At 40.7% G+C, this 20978-nt stretch overlaps 1 protein-coding gene across 4 annotated transcripts in view; it reads left to right on the forward strand.

Annotated features, from left to right (window-relative positions):
• Ctnnd2 (catenin delta 2) overlaps positions 1 to 20978 on the forward strand; it is an 843915-nt gene that overhangs the window by 608677 nt on the left and 214260 nt on the right. For all 4 annotated transcript variants that reach the window (XM_051151017.1, XM_051151020.1, XM_051151018.1 and 1 more), the window contains one exon: positions 13865 to 14078. In XM_051151017.1, coding sequence (XP_051006974.1) covers positions 13865 to 14078 — 214 coding nt within the window. The remainder of the gene's footprint in view (positions 1 to 13864; positions 14079 to 20978) is intronic.

Genomic DNA, 20978 nt, shown 5'->3' on the forward strand with positions numbered 1-20978 from the left:
AAGCCAAATAAGTCGCTGTCATTTTGGTGAAGAGGCAGAGGCCCCTCCCCTCTTTAAGTGATACATTATCTATATTGTAATTTTATATAATTATAGTATACATGTATACTACACTCACACGTGTGTGTGTGTGTGTGTGTGTGTGTGTGTGTTACTTTTCTGTTGCTGTGATAAAATTTCATGGCTAAGGTAATTTGTAGAAGAAAAATTTACTTGCTCTTATGGTTCCAGAGAGATAAGAGTTTATGATGGCCACAGGTGGAAGTCATGACAATAGGAACAAATGAGAGCTCATATCATGAACCTCAAGGAAGAAGCAGGGAGTAAATTGGAATACCGCATGATTTTTAAAATACTAAAGCCCACCCCCAGTGACACACTTCTTCCAGCAAGGCCCCACCTCCCAAACAAACCTAAACAGTGCCACCAGCTGGGAATCAAATTTCCAAACATCTGAGCGTATGGGGGACATTCTCATTCGAACCATCACTGTGTGTGTTTGCACATGCACATGCACACTGTGTGTGTGTGTGAATGCTGATGTGTTGTAGAATTATAGTAATTTAGTACTACCGACTTTAATATGGTTGAGAGAATTGCTAGGCCTTCAGGACTCTTGAAGAAGTCTTTCATACATTCTCCCAAACAAATCCTCTTTTTCCCTGAAGGCATAAATAATAGCGTTGGTGTGCTTGATGGGATTTCTTAGCACTTATTTTTTCTTTAATTTCAAAGGTTATGGATGCATCAAAAAAAAAGTGACAAAATCCTAGTGTCATGTAAATGTTCTGCTTGGGTTGATGGACACAATAGTAAGTGAATAACACTGAATCCACTGAGCAGCACCACTGAGGGCTCCAACATAGACACCATGCTGCAGAGCAATTTCCAATCACAGCTTTGTGTTCAAGAAAAACAGGAAGAAATAAGGATGGCATCTGCTGCATGGATTCTGAACATAGCCGTTCACAGTGGGTTGAGTCTGGTAGAGGCCCAGGATACTCTGGGTGGTGGCACTGTTTTCCCTGTTGCTCAGCCTTTGGGATTCCCTGCAAGCTGTCCCTCCAGATCTAGTGGCAGAGCACAGAGAAGAATCACTGATAGGCTCTACTGTTACTTTCTGGGCTCCAGAAACAGGACTATCAAATTAAAAATAACCATTATAGTGTACACTGTTGAGATGTGTGAAAAACCTCTCATTTGTGTTAGTATTTATAAAATCACAGATGTGAAGGAAGGGGAGAAATAGACTCTAAGACACACATTTACACATTCTAAAATGAAACCACTAGAATCGTTGCGATGCCTTTTCAGACAAATTTTTGCCTCTGAAGCCACAACCTCCACCGCTGCTCCTCATCCTCTGCTTAGGAGCCCGAGGTTCTGCCTCACGTGCTGCCATGTCCAACACACCCATGTTCCTGTGGATTCCAGTGTCTTATTAGTGTGTCCAGTGCCTTCCATAGCTATGTGTAGGAAATGTTATGTTCAGGCAGCTGCCCCTGATCTCACCACCTGCCTCTTCTCCACCCTTTCAGGCCTCTTTGTCCTTGAAGCCACTCAATAAACACACAGACTGTAAGGAACAAGGGATGATGGCCAAGGGTGCTAGCTGTAATCATACAATTTGACTTGGATCTCTGTTTTTTCTTTATAATTATCAAGAATCTTAAATTCTGCTCCACTAAGAATGCAAAGTATCCTCAGTCACATAACAATGTTGAAGTTTGAAGATCAAGAAGACATACAGTCACCTAACACTAATGCCAGACCCTCTCCTCAGACCTACCACATGTATACCCCACCAAAAACGTGTCGCTCTCTGGAGCCAGATGCTTCATGGGTAAAGTCTGTTTCTGGCAAGGCTGAAGGCCCAAGTTCAACCTCCTAGAACTGACGTGGTGATAGGAGAGTGCTGACACCTGAAAGTTGTCCTCTGGTCTCCATATATGTGCAGTAGCACACTGCACCCACACAGATACACACATTCCCATACACACAAGAATAAATGTAAAGAACAGAAGTGTAGACCTGCTGCACCCTAAGCATTTTAGAGTTTAATTGTACACTGTTTGCCTCTGTTAACTTTCCAGTGGGCTTTACCATACCGTGTCTACCTTCACTGTGGATTCTTCCAGACCTGGTCAAACATTTAATAAGTATCCTCCCTCTCCATAATTTAGTCCCCTGGATATTTGTTATTACTGCAACAAAAAAGAATAGGTTTTGGAATATGTGGAATGGTTCATAACTGCATGCGGAAAGAAAAAATAAATAAATGTATAAAAGAGGACCTTTTCAATCATGTAATTCATATAATAAAGGCTATTTTGGGATGCTATAAAATTTCAGGAGGTTTAGTGAAAATCTTACTTGAAGTAGCACTTTTAAAAATGATATGTAATTTTAAAATAAAATAAATGTGAAGGGAATTTTTGCTAAACATCCACCGCTGCTCTGTCAGTGGAATGTGTTCCTTTGTCTTTACTGTTTATCATCAGTTATAACTGTGGGCTATCTGAGACACAAATGATTTCTCTATTATGCTTTTGAAAGATGCCATTTTTCCATTGTGCATGGACAAGAGAATAATAATTTTTTAGTGTATGCTTTTGTGTCAACACAATGAAATTTAAATGAAGGGCTGTGTCTCTCATAAGTGCTTTGCCATCTGTCAATCAACCAGAAAGTGTGGCTGTGATGATTATCAACAGCGTGCCTGTTTATTAAAGATGAAAAAGCCAAAAATCATAGTCAGCCATGATTCTTCCTTGACTCGGACAGCAAACATACTTACAACCTTATCTACCAAGCAGATCTGAGACTTGACACCGTACAGTCATCTTCCTGCCAGTCATATGGAAGCTGCTGGGTTTCCTTCGCTGGGGTGGTCTTGGTGGCTTTGCCTAGTACCCAGTCTGTCCTCATTCATATTCACTGGTTTGTAAGGTCGTGTTTTAGAGCAATGCTCCTTTTCACTTTCTCAAAGCCATCACCCCGTCGTGACAAAAGTCCTCAGATCCAGCCCTGCAGCTTGACACCACTTCCTACTGTAGCCACTTTTCTCTCCTTCCATCTCTTAGTCCCAGGCCTGTGGCCTCCTTTCTCATCTCAGGAACCCTCATCACCTGTTTGTACATCTCCCCCCATCCTCAAGCAATCTGTTGCCACTGGCCCTCCCACCCTCTCTCCTGGTTCTCCTGTCTCTTTGGTTCTCACTTCTCAGGTCTGAAACTGCGCTTACAATTTGCCTGATCTTCTGTAAGGTGGAACTGCAGACTGATGACCAGAGGATTGCCAGCATCCCCATTTTCCACTGTTCAATATATTTGCCTCTTTTCTGGGTCCTTAAATGAAAAGTCTAGACTTTGTAACCCTCCCTTAAAGGCTAGAAAGAAAGATGAATCAAATGGGCAGCGGCCTGATCTTCACAAAAGTGAAAACGGCTTGGCGAGAATATTGCGAGCGTCCTAGACTCTGACTGGCTCAGAAGTTTTCAGATGATTAGGTTGTATCTCTACCTTTTGGCATTTGGATCTTCAAAAATTACACCAGCGCATACCCAGAACGTCATCCCATGATAAACCACATGGGAAATTCAGTTCTCTATACATAATCACGTGAAAGTCTGTCTTTTCCTAATGAAGAAATGAATGACTGTTAGCGGTTGTTAAAGGGATAAATGTTTAGACTCAAAGGCGATGTCTAACATCTTAAGATTGGAATTTGAAGAGCACTTTGAGCCCACACTTAATCTTTGAGTCAGTTGTAAGTGTAGACCTGCTCACTCTTCCCCCACATTGCTGCTGAGAGACTGAGAAGGAAGGGAAAGAGAGAAAGGAGGGGATATCTGGACCACAGGCTGTTTGAGGGGTGTCTCCTCAGCCCAGGACGTAACCTCTAGCAGGTTGGTTGTATTACACAGTCTTATTCACACATCTAAGGTCAGTGCTCCAAACACTGGAACAATTCCTTGTGTCTGCAGACAAATATGCTTGTTTGAAAATGTTCTTTATATAATATTTGTGGCATTTTTTCAGGATTCCCTGTTCATCTTTGAAATCATTTTTACATTCATGTCAATTAATTTTTATCTTTATTTGGTATGAATAGCTCCTCTTTGGTACACATGACACATGACCACCTCCCCTATGAGCCTTCTGTCATGTAACTCAACCCTCCCACATTGGATTTTAATGTTGCCTTTTATCACACAGAAGATTCTAACTGCAGCCAGTTTTTTTTCTCAGCTATCCCTCAGCCATCTTGACTCTGTCATCGATACCCCAATGTTTTATTTATTGAAATGTCATGCAATATTTATCCATGAGATAAAATAATCCCTTTCATTCCTCTTTATTGAAATGGTCTTTATTTTATGATGTTCTAAGGCTATAGATCAAAGTTATGCTATGTTCAGAAAAATCCATTTTGATCAAAATGTTGTTAAAACTATAAATGCATTTTGGCAAACATTGACTTTTCAGTATCTACTCTTTTCATCCATGATCTGGGCCTATTGTTCTATTTCCTAATGTATTTCTTTGTATTGCTTAACAAAGCTCTCCAATTCCATCCACATGGTCAGAAGAGTTTATTTGGAGTCTCATCCTCACCAATAAGAGAATGATTAAAACTTAAGCCTGATGTCATTTGTATAAAGTAGATTGGGAACATTAAAAGCACTTTGAAATGTGAATGCCATAGGTGGCTCTCGCTCGCCCACAGTAGAGTGCAAATTAACTGTCACCTGTCAGACTACATCAAGTGGTTGAACATGTGCAAAATCTATAAGCCAACAACCCTAAGTGACTGTGAAAATTCCTTCACTGTGCAGTTGTTGCTTGTGTCCCCAAAACAGGCAGCAAAAAAAAAAAAAAAAAAAAAAAAAAAAAGTCTATCCTCATGAAAGTAGAAAAAGAAGCAGCAGCACACACTTAGAGAGGAGAACATTCCTAGCTTAAATGCAAATGGAAAATTCACTTGTTTTTTTAAAGATAAGTATCATTTGTATCTTTACTAAAATAAATATCACCAACATCATTTTTGATAAATTCAAGTAAAGAGAAGTAAGTTCACCACAATCCCATCCCAAGGTCGTGCTGTGGGTGAGCCCCAAGAGTATGTGGGCTTTAGAAGCACAAACTAGATTCAAACCTTAGCATCCCTATCTAAAATAATGTTATAAGCATTTTGTCCATCATGTTCACAGGCAGTAATTTCCCTGATCTGTCTCTCACTAACGTTTACTGATATGATTGATGAGTGTGCATTGGACTCTGCCATCTGTCTTTTATGCCAGCCTTAGCTGGATCCCCTAACTAATTTCTAAAGGGGTTTTAGTTGATTTTGATAATTGTGAATCTGTTTTCCAGTAGGCTTCCTTCTCTCCATCAACTCTTTTCAGTCCTATGGACCACTTCATCCATGACGCAGCTAAGGGTTGGTCACCAGCATTCTCACACTATTTTTCATTTAAAGTGACAATGTTTCTTGTGTTGTGCAAATGCGGAGTAGTTATGTTTGCTATGGGTCTAGCTCAGGTTTATAGGGTCTGCTCACACACAGAGCCTTTAAGCAAGTGTTCTCAGAGGCAAACTTAAGGCCCAGATAGAAGCTCAGGTAAAGGAGCTGAAGGAAAGGCCAGAGCCAAGGCTACACCCCATGGAGAAAAGTGTGTGTCCTCCCTGGTAGGGCAACAACAGCACCTCCTTACCCCTGGGGTCAGGGGTCAGGAATTTTCTGGAAGAAAAGGAGAGATAAGTAAGGAAGACTTAAACCAATATTTAACACAAGTGCATTGAGAGAAAACCTGTCCTTGAAGTGAGCTCTCAAGGGCAAAATCCTCATATTCATGTTCTGCACATGCGTGCAAGACCAAATGGGGAGTATATATGCCTATAATTGTGGGAAAACAGATTTTCCTGAGTTATATAATAAACTCATCATCTGCCAGTCATTAATGACCCACCCTGTTCTCACTGCTGGGGCTCCTGCTTTTCTTCTCCTGAGTCATGAATAGAACCCAGAAAATACCTCTGTCCTCTTGAGCTATTCCCACTCTGTAGAGTTTTGTTTTTTGGTTTTTTTTTTTTTTTTTGCTGTTGATACATTCCTACTTCGATGATTGGGATGATGGCTCAGGAAGTAAGACCACTGTAGCTCAACTATGAGGACATCAGCTTGAATCCTTAGCACTCATGCAAAAGGCTGAGTGTGGCCTTAATCCCAGAGCTGTGGAAGATGAGACAGTGGATGAGAGGAGAGCCTAACCCCAGGTTTGATGAAAAACCCTATCTCAAAGGAACAAGTAAAGAATGATAGAACAGGACACCCAAGCGCATCTCTGGCTTCCATGGATGGTCCCATGGGCACCCAGATATGCATACACCAAACACACACACACACACACACACACACACACACTATATATATATATATATATATATATATATATATTATATATATATATATATATATATATATATACATATATATATATATATATATATATATATATAATGCATTTTGTCTAGTTAATTGTTTGACACTCAAAGAATGTAGACATGTTATTACGGCACATCCTGAAGGTAACATTTGGGAAAATAACTTGGGGAATCACCTACTATATTTTTCCCTCTTGTATTTCTTTTTAAATGATGCCCTACCTTCACTGCACTAACAAAGCCGAGAGAATCTTCAGGGTTCAGTTATTCTCATTGTTGAGAACTGTATGGAAGATGAGAGATCCCCGCCCTCAGGAAGGTGACTTGCGTAGCAGCACTAGGCCTCTCTGTTTGTTTCTTGGCAGGGAGCCAACTACTCATACACTCACGCCCAACCGTACCTCATTCTCACACAGTGTAACTCATCCGAATCCTTCACGGCTGTTCTCGTCAGCAAGAGGGAAAATGGTAGACAGAAACCTGTAGTGGATGGGGGAGGGATTTCTTCGCAGTGTTGCAGCTACTTTTGTGCCTTTTAAGTATCTTATATGAGTGTATCACCGTGTGGAAGATAATGATTTATGCTCTGTCCAAAATGCAGCGCTTTCTTCTTTTATCTCTGTAAATGATGGGACCCTGAGGTGATGTGTACTTGAAAGTTAATACAGCAGTAAAAATAGATCATTTCAGAGGTTCCCATGAGAAATGGTTTTCTCTAGCCGGTGATAGACGGAAATCTTTCCTAATATGTACTGCAGTAGCAGCCACTTCCCTTAAACGAAAGGTAGTGCAAAAGGATCAAAAGTGTCAGAGTCTCTTTTCCAAGGTGTTCTTCTGGTCACATGTTCCTGAAGAGCCTCTGTGACGGTCTTATCTGATGTCAGTGCCAGCCAAGGAAGGACTTGTTGATGGGTTGGGGTGTGTGTTGGGACCTGTACAAGATGACAGGCTTTCTCTGGATTGTAGGGAATTTTAGAGTTAACGCCTATATGGAAAGAAGAAAAGGAATAACAAATATTAAGATGTTCATAGAATTGTTTCCTCTGCCAGCACCCCTCTATACTGTGTCATTTCCTTTCCAACAATCCCCTGAGTAGGCAGGGCAGAAATGCACACTGCAAAAAACAATTGCTTGCCAGATCCAGGTGGAGATGAAACTGCGTATCCGCCACTAAGGCACATGAGTAGTGCCTGGGGAAATCAGTATAAGATAAGACGTTCTGCACCATTTCAGTTCTTATTGGTTATTGGTTCTTATCGGTTGCTATGGTGCTGGTTTCTCACCTACTTACTGGAAGTTACTTTGTTAGTGAAATGAAAAGTGTTCTTCTCTTTAGTCTGTTTTTTTTTTTTTTTTTTTTTTTTTATTTAACCAAAACTACCCTGAGAATGGGAGTTTGAGTCCTTTTTTTTTTTTTTTAATGATATGAGTTCTTTACAGGAAATATTTTTCTTAACTATATATAGAGACCTAGGGTTGCTCAGAATTACTTAAATATCTTTAAGAAAATATATTAAGTTATCATAACAAAAAAAGTTAGTATGATACTCCCCTTAAAACATATATTAATTCATTTTTCATTATGATGGAAATATAGCTAGCAAAATATCTCACTGGAAGTATTTATATATATAAAATTATTTCTTAAATGACAACTATGTTTTGAGAAACAAAACCAATCAATACAATGGAATAGAACAATAAAGCCCCTATTGATCTCATTAGCCACATACCAGGTGGGATTCTGAATGTATTAGGTAATATTTTTAATTTTCACTAATACCACCTTATAAAGATACTACTAGGAACTGCATTCCTTTCACTGACTACTACATGTTGTGTTATTCTATTAGTAAATTAATTTACATATTGACCAGGTAATATTAAATAAGAATATCCTTTAACAAGTTGCTTTACAGTTACAATTCCTTGACAGATAATCTTTTTGTAAATATTTTTTTATTATTTCCTTGGAAGTTTTGTGTTGTATGTATTTTAATGGTATTATCCTTTTCCCAACTTCTCCTGATCCATACCTACCTCCACCCACCTCACTTTTAGTCTTCAGTTTTTAGAAATAATTTTTAAAAATCACCAAGTCTAATTTGCACTGTTCTAATACTCCTGGGGATGGGACTATCCCATAGGCGATGGTGGTCTGACCTAGCAGGGTCATATCTTTAAAGAAAGCTGATGTTATCTCTATCTTTAGCTTTCAATTGCCAATAGGTCCTCAGCTATGGGTGAGACTTCACACCTGCCTCCCCTTGCTCCATGGCAGAAGCTGGCTCAGGTCTTGTGAATGCTGTCATAATAGCATGTCACTATATTGGTATATTAGTGCCATCTCTCAGCCCTCATCAGAGAAGCTTCTTCTTGCAGTCATTATTTCTTAACACAGAGATGTTGAACTGGTCAATGCGCAGCTAATAAGGAAGGCAATAATGACCCATGCCTTTAATCCCAGCACTCAGGAGGCAGAGGGAGGGAGATCTCTGAGTTTGAGGCCAGCCTGGTCTACAGAGTGAATTCTAAGACAACCAGGACTACACAGAGAAACTCTGTCTTGAGAAACAAAAACAAAAGAGGTGGGGCTGGGGTCAGGGAGGCAGAGAATAAGAGACTACAGAGTTCTTACTACAAATGACACATCCGTATCACACCCCATCCTCCCAAGGCTAAGGGAACATCATGGACAAGCAGGTGGGAAAAAACTGTCAGGAGCCAGAGTCGGTGCATTACTTCAAGAGAGCAATGTTCTCTGGACAGAGAATACTTACTGAGCACTTTGTTAAGCAATTCACAAATCTCATCTAATCCTGTGGCCAACCCTACAAAGTATTTCTATGTTGTCCATATTTATAGAAAAGTAAATTTCTAGAAGGTACAGAGGAGCCACAATTTGAACGTTGATGAACCATAATTCTCATACAATGTTCTATCTATGAGACACAATTGAAAAACAAATATAGTTCGTCTTGATTTATCTATTAGGCAATGGAAGCAAGTTGTTTCATATAACTGGAGGGAGATAGTGAGCAAATAGATTATTTTCAAAATTCTTCAAAATAATTTCTACCATGTAACTAAAGCACATTCTGGACCTTATGAAGTAAACTTGCTTATTCTTCAGAGCTAAGTACATGGACCATGTTAATCCAGATTCTTTGGAAACATCCATTGCTTCCCTGATTTAATTTCCTAATCTCATTATTCAGAAGCATAAGGGATCTTGAGTTCAAGACCAGCCTGGGCACCTTAAGAAAAAAAAATAAAGGAAAAGAGAAACAGCAAACGAAAGAATATCCTGTCCATCAGCAACCCAACAGGACAAACGACAGGGCATAGTTTTGCTTTCCTTGGCTAATTCACACATCATCACTGGAAGTGGAGGCCATCCGCCTCCATCTTTTTAATTCCTGTACATCCCAACTAGCCAGAGAAATAGATATTACACATCATCATAGAAATCATTGACCAAAGTCAGCCATATATGAAAGAGCTATGTAATAAACACATTAAGACTAGCTATCTGGGTTAGGAATAAAACCCTTTGTAATCATTTTCTGATTCTATCATGTTCAGAGATATAGTCCTTTCAAACGAAGCTGTGATTGGCCCATCGGCATTTCAATATTGATTTTATTCAACCATTTGCATTGGTGCAAAAAAAAAAAAAACCCACCTTCACTTGTGCAGGAAATCTTAAAAGAGGGGGAACACAATGTCATTCCAGTGCACCGAGACCTTCAAATGCTGTGCAGTCATGGAGGAAGCAGTGGGAAGCCGTGGTCCTGTGCACAGTGGCACAGCTGCTCTTCAGGGCTGTTTGGCTGCATTTGCAAACCTGATTATTTTCATAAGACTCAACCATCATTCTCTTGTATTTGCCCAGAGAAATTCAAAGGTTGAGTGCGTACAAAATTGAACATATGTTTAGGTGGCTTTGTACATAATTTCCAAAAACTTGGAAGTACCCAGTATAATAACACCCTGTCTAATAGACAAGCAAGTAAATTCACTGTAATATATCCAGAAATGGGAATGTGATTCAGTTCTTTAAAAAAATTTTTGGAGGCAGGAGAAGACAGAAAAGAACTTGAAATGCATACCAAGTACTACAAAAAGAAGTATGGTGCCTCACATTTGACCACGCCCCCTGGAGGGGGAGACCTGGTGGCACTCAGAGGAAGGACAGCATGTAGCCAAGAAGAGACTTGATACCCTATGAGAATATATAGGGGGAGGTAATCCCCCTCAGGAACAGTCATAGGGGAGGGGAATAATGGGAAAATGGGGGGGGGGAGGAATGGGAGGATACAAGGGATGGGTTAAACATTGAGATGTAACAAGAATAAATTAATAAAAAAAAAAAAGAAAAACAAACAAACAAAAACAAAAACAAAACAAAAAAAAAGAAGCCAGCTAGAACATTGCCACATACCATTCCTTAATCCATAATAAATATCAATTCACTTGAGAGTAATGTGACAGATATTTTTCTAGTGAATTCTATTTTGTTGTTGTATTATGTAAAACATTTCATATTAGCTAACATATAGCTTGCATTTTAATAGTCCAAACACTAAAGTCTTAGGATTTGACTTTTTAAAGAGGCATGCAGATAGAGTTGGGGGGAGGGCGATTCCTAAGCGAGTAAAGTGTTTGCTACGCAGGCCCGAGGACTTGAGTTCAGATCACAGCACAGGCGTGAAAAGCTGGATAAAGTGCTATGCATTTGTGATCCCAGCACTGGGAGGATGTGACAGACAGATTCTTGGGGATTGTTGGCCAGCCAGTCTGGCTGCATCCCAGAACTCCATATCCAGTAAGAGATCATGTCTCAAAAAGTGTCGTATAGAGTGGGAAGAGAGGTTGAATAAGGCACCCAGCCCCACCCTCTGTGACTATGATACAGAACACCATGTGAGCAGCCATAGGAAGAGGAGCACACTGAAATGTGGGGCATGACTGTAAACTCTCAAAATCTGCTCTCAGTGGGAGGAGCCAAGCTCCTTCTGAAGGTTTTGTATCGTCCCTATACAAGGCCACCAGCTGGGACCAAGTGTTCAGACGGATGAGTCTATCGAGGACACTCTCATTCAGTCACAGAGCGTCATTTTGTTAGAGCAAACTCAGGTTCAAGGGAGCAAAAGCTTTTCATTTAGATGCTCTGACTAAAGATAACAGAGGCAAAGGATTACTGTCCAAGCTGGATTCCGCTAGATAGAGTAGAATAAAACATAATGTCTAACAGTAGGTTTGAGCATATGGTATTTAAACAGAAAAGACTATCTTCTGTTGTATTACTAGGTGTTTGCACTACATGAATTTGTTTTCTCTTATAATGAGTTGAAATAGTATTTTTGTATATTGCTTTATGAAGGATATGATCATAAATTAAAATAGTTACAAAATTTTAAAATTGACTGACTTACTCTCTTTTAATATCTATGCCTGATAGGTTCACTATATGGTTAGATTTATTTCTTCTTTCTTGATGGCTTCTTCTTTATTTGAAACCAGAAAATTGTAAAGCCCAGAACACATACACACAGAAGCGAGGGTGTTGGGCGGGGAGGGGGACATTCCTTTCACCCTTTCTGTACACATGGAGTACCCTTCTGAGGCGAGGTAATGAGTAGCTGTGCCTATAATACAGATGTCCTCAGTTCCTGTCACACTTGCAGCTAGCTCTCCTGAATGCTGCCAGACAATCCCAGAGTAAAATTGTTAAGGCGTGACATTTGTTTCTGGTGCCATTGTTTCCTTATAAAAATCAATTCAGTAATCCTGAGAACCGCCCACAGGCTGTGCAGACAGTGTGAGGAAAGGAGCCCAGCATTTACTCAGCAGTGCTGTGCCCTGAGAGGCCTTCTGTGGTGCTTTTCCCATGGGAGGCACAAGAAACAAGACACTCCAGCATGCATGCTTTCCAGATTAAAGAATTTGGGTTCTGTGAGCACTGTAAGGCTTTCTTCTCTTTATGTTTGCATTTTGTGGATGACTGAAAACACTTGCTTTAGGCTTTTAATGAACCATCAGTGTTCCACCCTGTGTGCCCAATGCCTGCCTTCCTTATATGTGCGAGCTGGTGTAGGAAACGCCACTTGAGACCCCTGCATACATCCTTGACTCTTCACAAAAGGCCTTTTTTTTTCTCCTTTACCAGGCATATTACTCAGTTTTGAAAAGAGGTGTTATAGCAAAGCTGTAGAGCTTGATGGTGGCAAGTCATGTATTAATCAATCCTCCTCACGCATGCATCCCTTGTGTGTGAGCATTTGCTATGAGCCTGGCTTTACACTTGGGATAAAAACATATTGGTGAAACAAAGAGCATAAATGGACCGGACCTTGGGCCTCAGAATGTTGGGTTGGGGAGGAGCTGTGCTCAGATTTCAGCTTGAAGCAGTGTGGTTAAGCACACTCGAGAGAGTGGCAGGAGGCAGCCGTGTTTCCTAGCCTCTCTGTGGCATGAATACATTTTCTGGAATATGAAAATTAAGTTGTGGAGGTGTCAATCCTTCAATCCTTAGTATCACTGAAGTCTTTTTTTTTTTTTAAAGAAGTCCTTGTGAGTGAATCAGGTGATTTCTTCACACAAATGCAGCAGTGTTCAGATGATAATGTCATGAAAAGTCTATATATTAATTAGCCACTTTGTTCTCTTTTCAATGTAAATATTTAAGTCGCCCCCAATGTCAGTGAGTAGCGAAAAGAGCTATCTCTGGAAACGTATCACGAAAACATTTCTTACATTCCTTTCTAGAAGGTTACTGTTTTCTTTGAAGAAATAGAACACTAAACTGAAATGTAGTTTTCACTGTTGTTAATCAAAGACTGAAGTAAGACATGCTCTCCATGGCCACCATGCTGTGCTCCCACTCCCAGTGGCCTGCTTGTACCCCCACAGCTTCTGAGACAAAACCCCCGCGTCAGTTATGTCAGATTCTCACCTAGTGCCAGTGCCTTTCATGTGATTTCAGTATTTTGCTGTTATGTAGAACATTGTTAGTGTTTTCTATAACAATACGGCTGCCCTTTAACTCAGAAATAAATTTAGTTAAGTCTCAGAAATGGGAATCATTCTAACTCCAAGAACATGGAACATTTTTTAAAGAAAAGTCTGAGGCACCCAGTATGAAGTTTAAAAAAAAAAAAAATCACCTTTCCAAGATTCTACAGTTGTACACTGATCTCTTATTGGTGGTGCATTCAGTTTCTTATGGGTAGCATACTAAAGCGACTGTAGGCTATGGCATCCAAGAGGAGCACTTGATTGTTTTCTTTCCTTTTCCTGATTCTTAGTTCAGATCAGTGCACTTGGCTGCAGCGGGTTTTGGGTGGAAAACAGTGCTTGGGTGCAGCAGAAACCTGAGTCTCTGAGGCCAAAGCTGTGTCCCTTGTTCTTTCAGATAAGGAGACAAGGAGGGATACAGCTCCTGGTGGACCTGCTGGATCACCGGATGACAGAAGTCCACCGTAGTGCCTGTGGGGCTCTGAGGAACTTGGTGTATGGAAAGGCCAACGATGATAACAAAATCGCCCTGAAAAACTGTGGTGGTATCCCAGCGCTGGTGAGGCTCCTCCGCAAGACCACAGACCTGGAGATCCGAGAGCTGGTCACAGGTTAGACTTCTTCCTTAATGACACTGTTTTATCTCTGGGTACTTGGTTCATTGTCCGAGCCAGAAGCAAATGTGTGAACGCAGTATTGCAACGCAGAGCCTCTCACAGGTGCTGATAACATTGTCATTCTCCACTTGGATTTTAAATGACTGAGTAAAATGCCATCAAAGGTAACACACATAAGTTGATCGTATTCAATTATTAGGATGCAGTTCATGTAGTTATCGCTATAATCCTGTGATCTTACCTCCGTCTTTCTCATTTGCTTACAGTACCCACAGGCCACCATTAGAGTAACATTCGAATAGCTGGCAAAAGGACAAGGCATTCGAGATATTGGCAATAAGCCATATGTTCTGGTTTCTAAGTACACTGGGGGCATACTGTACGTGTGGTGTTAACTATAGAGTAAAATACCCCATGCGTGCTCAAAGTCCCAAGGTTATAGTACCGAATGTTAAAGAATTTTTTTGAAAGTTGACCTGAATGCCTTTCCACACTCAGGCAACTTTTGGGTTTAGGATTTAATAACGGTAGCTGGTAGAGTAATGACAGCTTAAGGACTGAGAAAGTTGAAAGCATTCAGTACGTACCTTTCTAGGAATAATTAGGTAGAGTAAATGTTAGCCATTAGCTCTTATCCCTCACTTTGTAAGTGTGCGGGCTTAACTTTCTGGAGCTCTAATGACGTACGTGTCCCCAGTATGGGGCTCCAGACTGTTCTGACGTTGCCTCTTTCTCATTATGTTCACTGCTCTTGTAGGTGATGTTTGGCTTCTGGTTCATTAAAGGACCCCTATAAGCGCGTATTTGACAATGAATTGCAAATGCAATTCTCCAAAAGATCTCTTAATTATCTTCTGTACCACTGCACTGACCTTCTGTCTCCAGCCTAAAATTTCCCTGTTACCTGTGCTGCTAAAGTATGCAAAAATATACATAACTCAAGCTACAGAATTATAAGTAGGAACCCAAAGAACCCAAAGCTAGCCAAGACTCCTGATTTCACTTCATTTCCTTGTGGGTTTTTTTTTTTTTTTCCCCATCAAGGTAGTTGTTCCCTCTCTTCCTCATCCTTGGCTAAGTTTAAACTAGACTCAAATTGGCTCTTTTTTTTTTTTTTTTTTTTTTTTCTTTCATTGGCTTCTTCTGCAACCCTTACTTGCTTGACCCTAGCTTGCTTGCTGGCTTTATTTCCTCTTCATTTTTTTCTACAAGTGGAGAGTTGTTTTGTAGAAATAATCATTGGCAAGGGTTAGAGTGTTATTAAAGTAATGCTTCACGCTAAACTCAGATGGGTCAGGCAAGGTAAAGTGGTCATTATCAGCATTTTGTGATTTCGAGACTGTTTTGATGTGAGTTACATAATTTAACATAGTTCCTGTCGTTACGGTTATGCAGGCCCATCTTTATTTTCATGGGTTGTGTGTGTAAGCTGGAAGTGCCTGGAGGAAAGACTCAGTGTGTGTGTGTGTGTTGGAAACAAGATGCTTGGTACATAATGATTCTGCTACTGGACGCACAACACCAAGAGAATAGAAGTCTTGCCCAATACCTTCTGCACATGCAGTACTGACATTTCATGCTTAGAGAAGAATTGGAATTTAGTCACCTTTGTAGTGTCTTCAACAAAAAAACAAACAAACAACAACAAAAAAAAAAAACCTGTTATCTGCAAGCCACCTCAATGCCATTTGTCCCATTAGCAAAGAAACTGTGTGAAAGGTTGAGATGGCTGATGACTTACAATTTAAAAAAAAATGCAGCAGGCCCAGTGCATGGCCCATGAGCTGCTGCTGGGGTTCGTTATAAAGAAGTTGAGAGCAACTGTTGCATCCCCAACTGCTTTCGGAAGGTCTTGAAGACCACCATTTTAATCCCAACTAATGGGGAACGTGTCTCTGTGATCTCCATTTAGAAACAAGAAAAGCATCCAATCCTGAGAGGTCCAGAAGATTCCACTTGTGGTGAAGCTTAGGTTGTGGGAAGGATGTAGTACTTGGCATACAGACGGAAATCTCTTCTTACTCCACTTCTCCTGGGGAGATCAAACAAGCATGTCCCCACGGTGGCCAATGCTTCATTCACTTCCCTTCCTGAAAAGAACACTGCCTTTGCAAAGTTGGTGAATCAATTATGAGCAACTGAAGTCACTACCTTCACAGAAGCTCTCTGCATTCCCAGAGGCAAGGTGTTATATTCTCCCTGTAGCTCGGGTTAGCATTGTAGGCGCTGTCGAATGGCAGAACTTTGGCCACAGTACCATCTTACAGAAAAGAATGAGAAGAAAGGAAGAAAACACTTGTAACCACAAGCTTGTGCAGAGATATGGGTGCTGGGAGCACAAAGCCTTCTATGTTTCCCCTATAGCTATAGCAGAGACTTGAGGTACCAGGAAGGCCATAGGGCTCAACTGACTTCTGTTTAGATTTCGCACAAGTTGAACTAAAGCCAGCCTCCCGTCCCCACCTGAGGAAAAGGAAACTGAAGTGAATTAAATGTATCTCAGAGAGCCTCAGAGACAAATTTTTATCTTCATCACTGGACTATGGTCATCTGCAAAGTGAGCTTTGAAGCGCCAATTCTCTTGGCTCCTGAAGAGCTTGAAGAATTCAATATTTTAGTTCGGCTATCCCAGTTTATCCTCAAGGTCATGGGACCCTGCTTTTCACTTATACTCTATTGTATTTCACTCTCTTCCTCTGAGACACTTGTCTCTACCCAAGTCCAGTGATCTCTTTGTAGTGGGCCTGCCTGTGTGAGCCCAAGAACCCCATCCCTTCCATTCATCCTCCAAGCACTTTAGAGTGTACAGGTGTTAGGTATTCTGCTAAGTCGTGCCAGCTAGCTAATTCTCCATCTAGGACTCACTGCCAAGGTGAAGCCCTGCTCTGAATGGCCAGTGCCTGGGCATTACTGAATGCAAAACATATAAAGACACATCTCGACAAATGTGCCTGTCAGATTTTATGAACGTATTAGACAGGCCATGAAGAAGTCAGTGTCTATGGAGGGTAGAGGGGAATGTAAGAGATGCTTCCTCCACCTCCTTTGTTCCAAGGAGCCTCCTCCACAACTCCTTTTGGAAATGAGGTCAAGTGTCCATGTGTGAACTCAGTAAAACTCTGCCTTTCGGTTCTCCAGGAGTCAGGATACATAATTCAATGAGGACTCATGACATGATGCATTATAAGAGATCCCCTCGGTTAAGGGGCTTATTCTTCTGTCTCAGACTTCTTTCTGCCTCTGAACCCATACATGAAAATATAATGTGTGGGGGAATGTTGGAGGAACAGGTAGAAGGAGGTTTTTTTTTTGAGTCATTTCACATATATTTATATACTAAGATGCACAGAATTTTAAGATAAAAGATTTAGTGATTTTAACATGCTTTATAAACAGGAATGTTCATAAAATCTAGCTGTTAAGTCTTGGGATCAACCTATGTATCCATCAGCAGAGAAGGAAGTAAAGAAAAAAATATACATATGCACACACACCATGGAATTGTATTCATCAGTAAAGAACAACATGTTATTCCCAAGAAAGTGGATACAACTGGAGATTATCATATGAAGGGAATTTTGTCAGGTCCAGAAAGCAAATTCTGTCACTTGTGGATCATAGAATTTATATAGATACATAAATTTTCATAAGTATATGTGACAGGGAAGTAGACATGAGCTCTCTAGGGAATCTCAAGGGGCTCACAGGAGAGGGAAAAATGAGTTGGGGCATGACGTGGTCAGCTGCTATACACACTTGCATTAAAATGTCCCCATGAAATGCATTACCATGTGCAAGGTATATACACCAATTAAAAAAAGAGACTGAGAAAGCCAAAATACAAACAATAAAAGGCTAAAATAAAGCAGTCATCTTACAGTTCTAAAGTGACCTATGTAATAAATCCTTGAAAACTTTGAGCAATAATAAAATGCTAAAAATATAGGTTTCTGCATACAACAGATACCCGTATGTGCAGGAAAACACTTGCCTGCTCACTTCAAAGCCTCGTCTCACAGGCAGCGTGTATTTTGTCAATGCCTAATAGGCCTGGGAATACATGATTTTCCTCATATGCAATAACTATGATGAGATAATGATCAGCGTTGTATTTAACCCCAGTTGAAGTTACTCTCTGCTGCCTGTTACTCACAATGCTTGGGAGCAAACAACCCAATTAGAAATGCTGCATGTCCTTTGGGCTTGGCTCGTGGAAAGTTTTCTCTCTCTGAATGTGGAAATAATCAACATATGCACTTTGAAGTGCACAACTGAAGTGTTGAGAATGCTTCACAAATCATAATAAAACTGTGATTACTGGAGCATAAGACTTCATAAGTTTTACATTGGTTTGAAGCAAATGTCCCTGGGGACATCACTTCTCCAACATTAGGGGGTATTTATTCTGTTTATCCTGTGGGTCTCCAAATGGTCCTTTGTTTTAATTAAGGAAACCAGCCACTGACTCAACCTTGCCAAAGATTTCATTATTTTCATCATTGGTCTTTAAGTTAGCATACAAAGCAATGGGTTTCACTTCAGCATCTTCCTATATAATATGTTGTAATGTATACTTCATTCTGATTCACCCTACCCCACACTGTTGCTCATTCCTTCCCCTTGCTCTTTTTTATTTAGTTTTGTTTTATATTAGTTGGTGTTTTGTCTGAATGTATATCTGTGGGGCGGTGTCACGTCCCCTGCTACTGAAGTTACAGACAGTTGTGAACTGCCATGCAAGTGCTGGGAAATGAACCTGGGTCCTTTGGAAGAGCAGCCAGAGCTCTCTCCAGACCCACTTTCACTTTTTATTTTTTGCTTGATTTCTTCCCTATAAATAGTTCCCTTTTCTTTCATACTATGTATTCTGTCACCTACTCTGCTTTCTCTCTTCCTTCTGATTGTACCCTTCTTGGCTTTATAACGTAAAGGTGCACACACACACACACACACACACACACACACACACACACACACACATATTAAGTCTTGCATATGGGAGAAAACATGTACAATTTTTGCTTTTAATACTTGCCCATGACTTATGTGATTGCTGACTTCTCCCTGTCCACTCCCTGCATCATATCCCAAAACTTCACACATGTGGCAACATGAGGGTCTTGTACCCAGATCTATTACACAGCATCCTGGCCTATAGTATTTGTCTCCTGGATCTGAGTACCCTCCTCCCTAGTGTCTTACTGCCTTACCTAGTCCCCAAAATGAGCGTTTGAGAGATGTAATGAAGAAAATATTAGTTTTAAAGTTGAAGATGTAATCAAACTTTACTGCATGTGGAATTTAGTTTAAGTTATTATTTTTCTTGGGAATATTTTATAAATTTAATTTTATCTTTGGTATTATAAGATTCTGTGAAAGTGTGTGCTGGTTTATCTATCTGTGTGTTTCTTTTAAAAGTCTTCTTTGGTACTGAACACTTGTACTCTAAAAGAGTGACCTTCTCCAGTGCTGAAATGCTACTTTAAAAAAAAAAACAAAACCCTAACTCCTGTAGCCTATTTTTCTCTATCCTCTATGTAATTAGTCAGATTTTGACCCTCAAGTTATTTTTTTCCCTTCTTATGTAATTTGGAGACCTTTGCCATTTCTCTTACGTAATCTCTGAACAATTTCTGCTGCCTAACAATTATTTGTGGCATTTGTTGTCCTCACTCTCTGGGTAAGCCTCAGGGAGAAGGAGTGTCAGGGAGGAGGAGCATCAGGGAGGAGGGGCCTCAGGGAGGAGGAGCATCAGGGAGGAGGAGCCTTAGGGGCAGGATACCATCTCAGTGTCACGGATTCTCCTATGCCCTTCCTCATTTCATGGCCTCTATCTTTGTTTTACTAACAATGCTATTGAAGAAGCTCATACTCTGCCCTAGTGTCCTGTCTCCTGTTTGGGGGTGATTTTCTCTTCAGTTTTGCAGTCATACTTTGGCTGGACAATGACCCTAGGGTGTCTAACCTTGCGACAGAAGGAAGCTGGGGATTGTTTAGCCCCATGGGCGCTAATGAAATGTTTTAACTGTGTGGTGAACTTTTGCTCAAGGTGGACTGTTAGGGTATGCTTTGTGGCGAAGCACCTTTAAGTGTCTTTGTTAGGTCAGCTTCTCTTCAAGACTGAATTTTAGCCCACATTGCAGCCTGTGAGTGTTTGTGGGACTTACTTGGCTGTGGTGAAGCAGGGACGAGCCCTTCACAGCTTGTCACTTTCTATTGCCTTTCCATGTACCACATGCTTGCCTTCTTTGAAAATCTCTCAGCAAGCCCTACTAAGACAGCCAGTCATTGGGACAGAGGCCCCTGTATAGACCTCAACACAAACTTGCTCCCCCCACAGCCCCACCAGTCCACTAAACTCCCTCCGTCTGCATGTTGCAACATGGGATGAGATTTCTCATCTCTTAGAGTCTATCTTTCCATTCTCTTTCTAGCTCCATCAGATTCCCAATGAATGCCATCTTTCCTGCTTGAGCTCCAAACATTGGACGGATAACAAGAAGTGTAACTGTTAGTGAATGTTATCCCTCTCCTTTGTGGAAGCCAGGTTGGAGGTATTACACTAATCAGAGCATCTAATTGAGCTTGTGAATTCGGGAGACATCTGGGCAGAAAATTAATTAGCCACGCTTGCACAGAAAGGGTCATTGGAAAGGAAAAACACATTTTCTCTAGCAGCTCCTGGGCTGCTAACATTTGGACATTTGTTTAGTGTTGCCATGGAGTAAAGCCACACTCCCTGAGCACGCCTCCGCTGAGCTACATCCCCAGCCCAGGGCACTTTTCTTTTTACCCAGTTTTCTATACTCACCCAAAGGCTCCTTCAAAAGTAGGAATTACGTAGTTTATTATGATGGCCTTTCTTCCGTCTTCACGGCTTTTGAGGGAGAGGTC

The sequence above is a fragment of the Acomys russatus genome, chromosome 9 (assembly GCF_903995435.1).
Source record: "Acomys russatus chromosome 9, mAcoRus1.1, whole genome shotgun sequence".
NCBI lineage: Eukaryota > Metazoa > Chordata > Mammalia > Rodentia > Muridae > Acomys > Acomys russatus.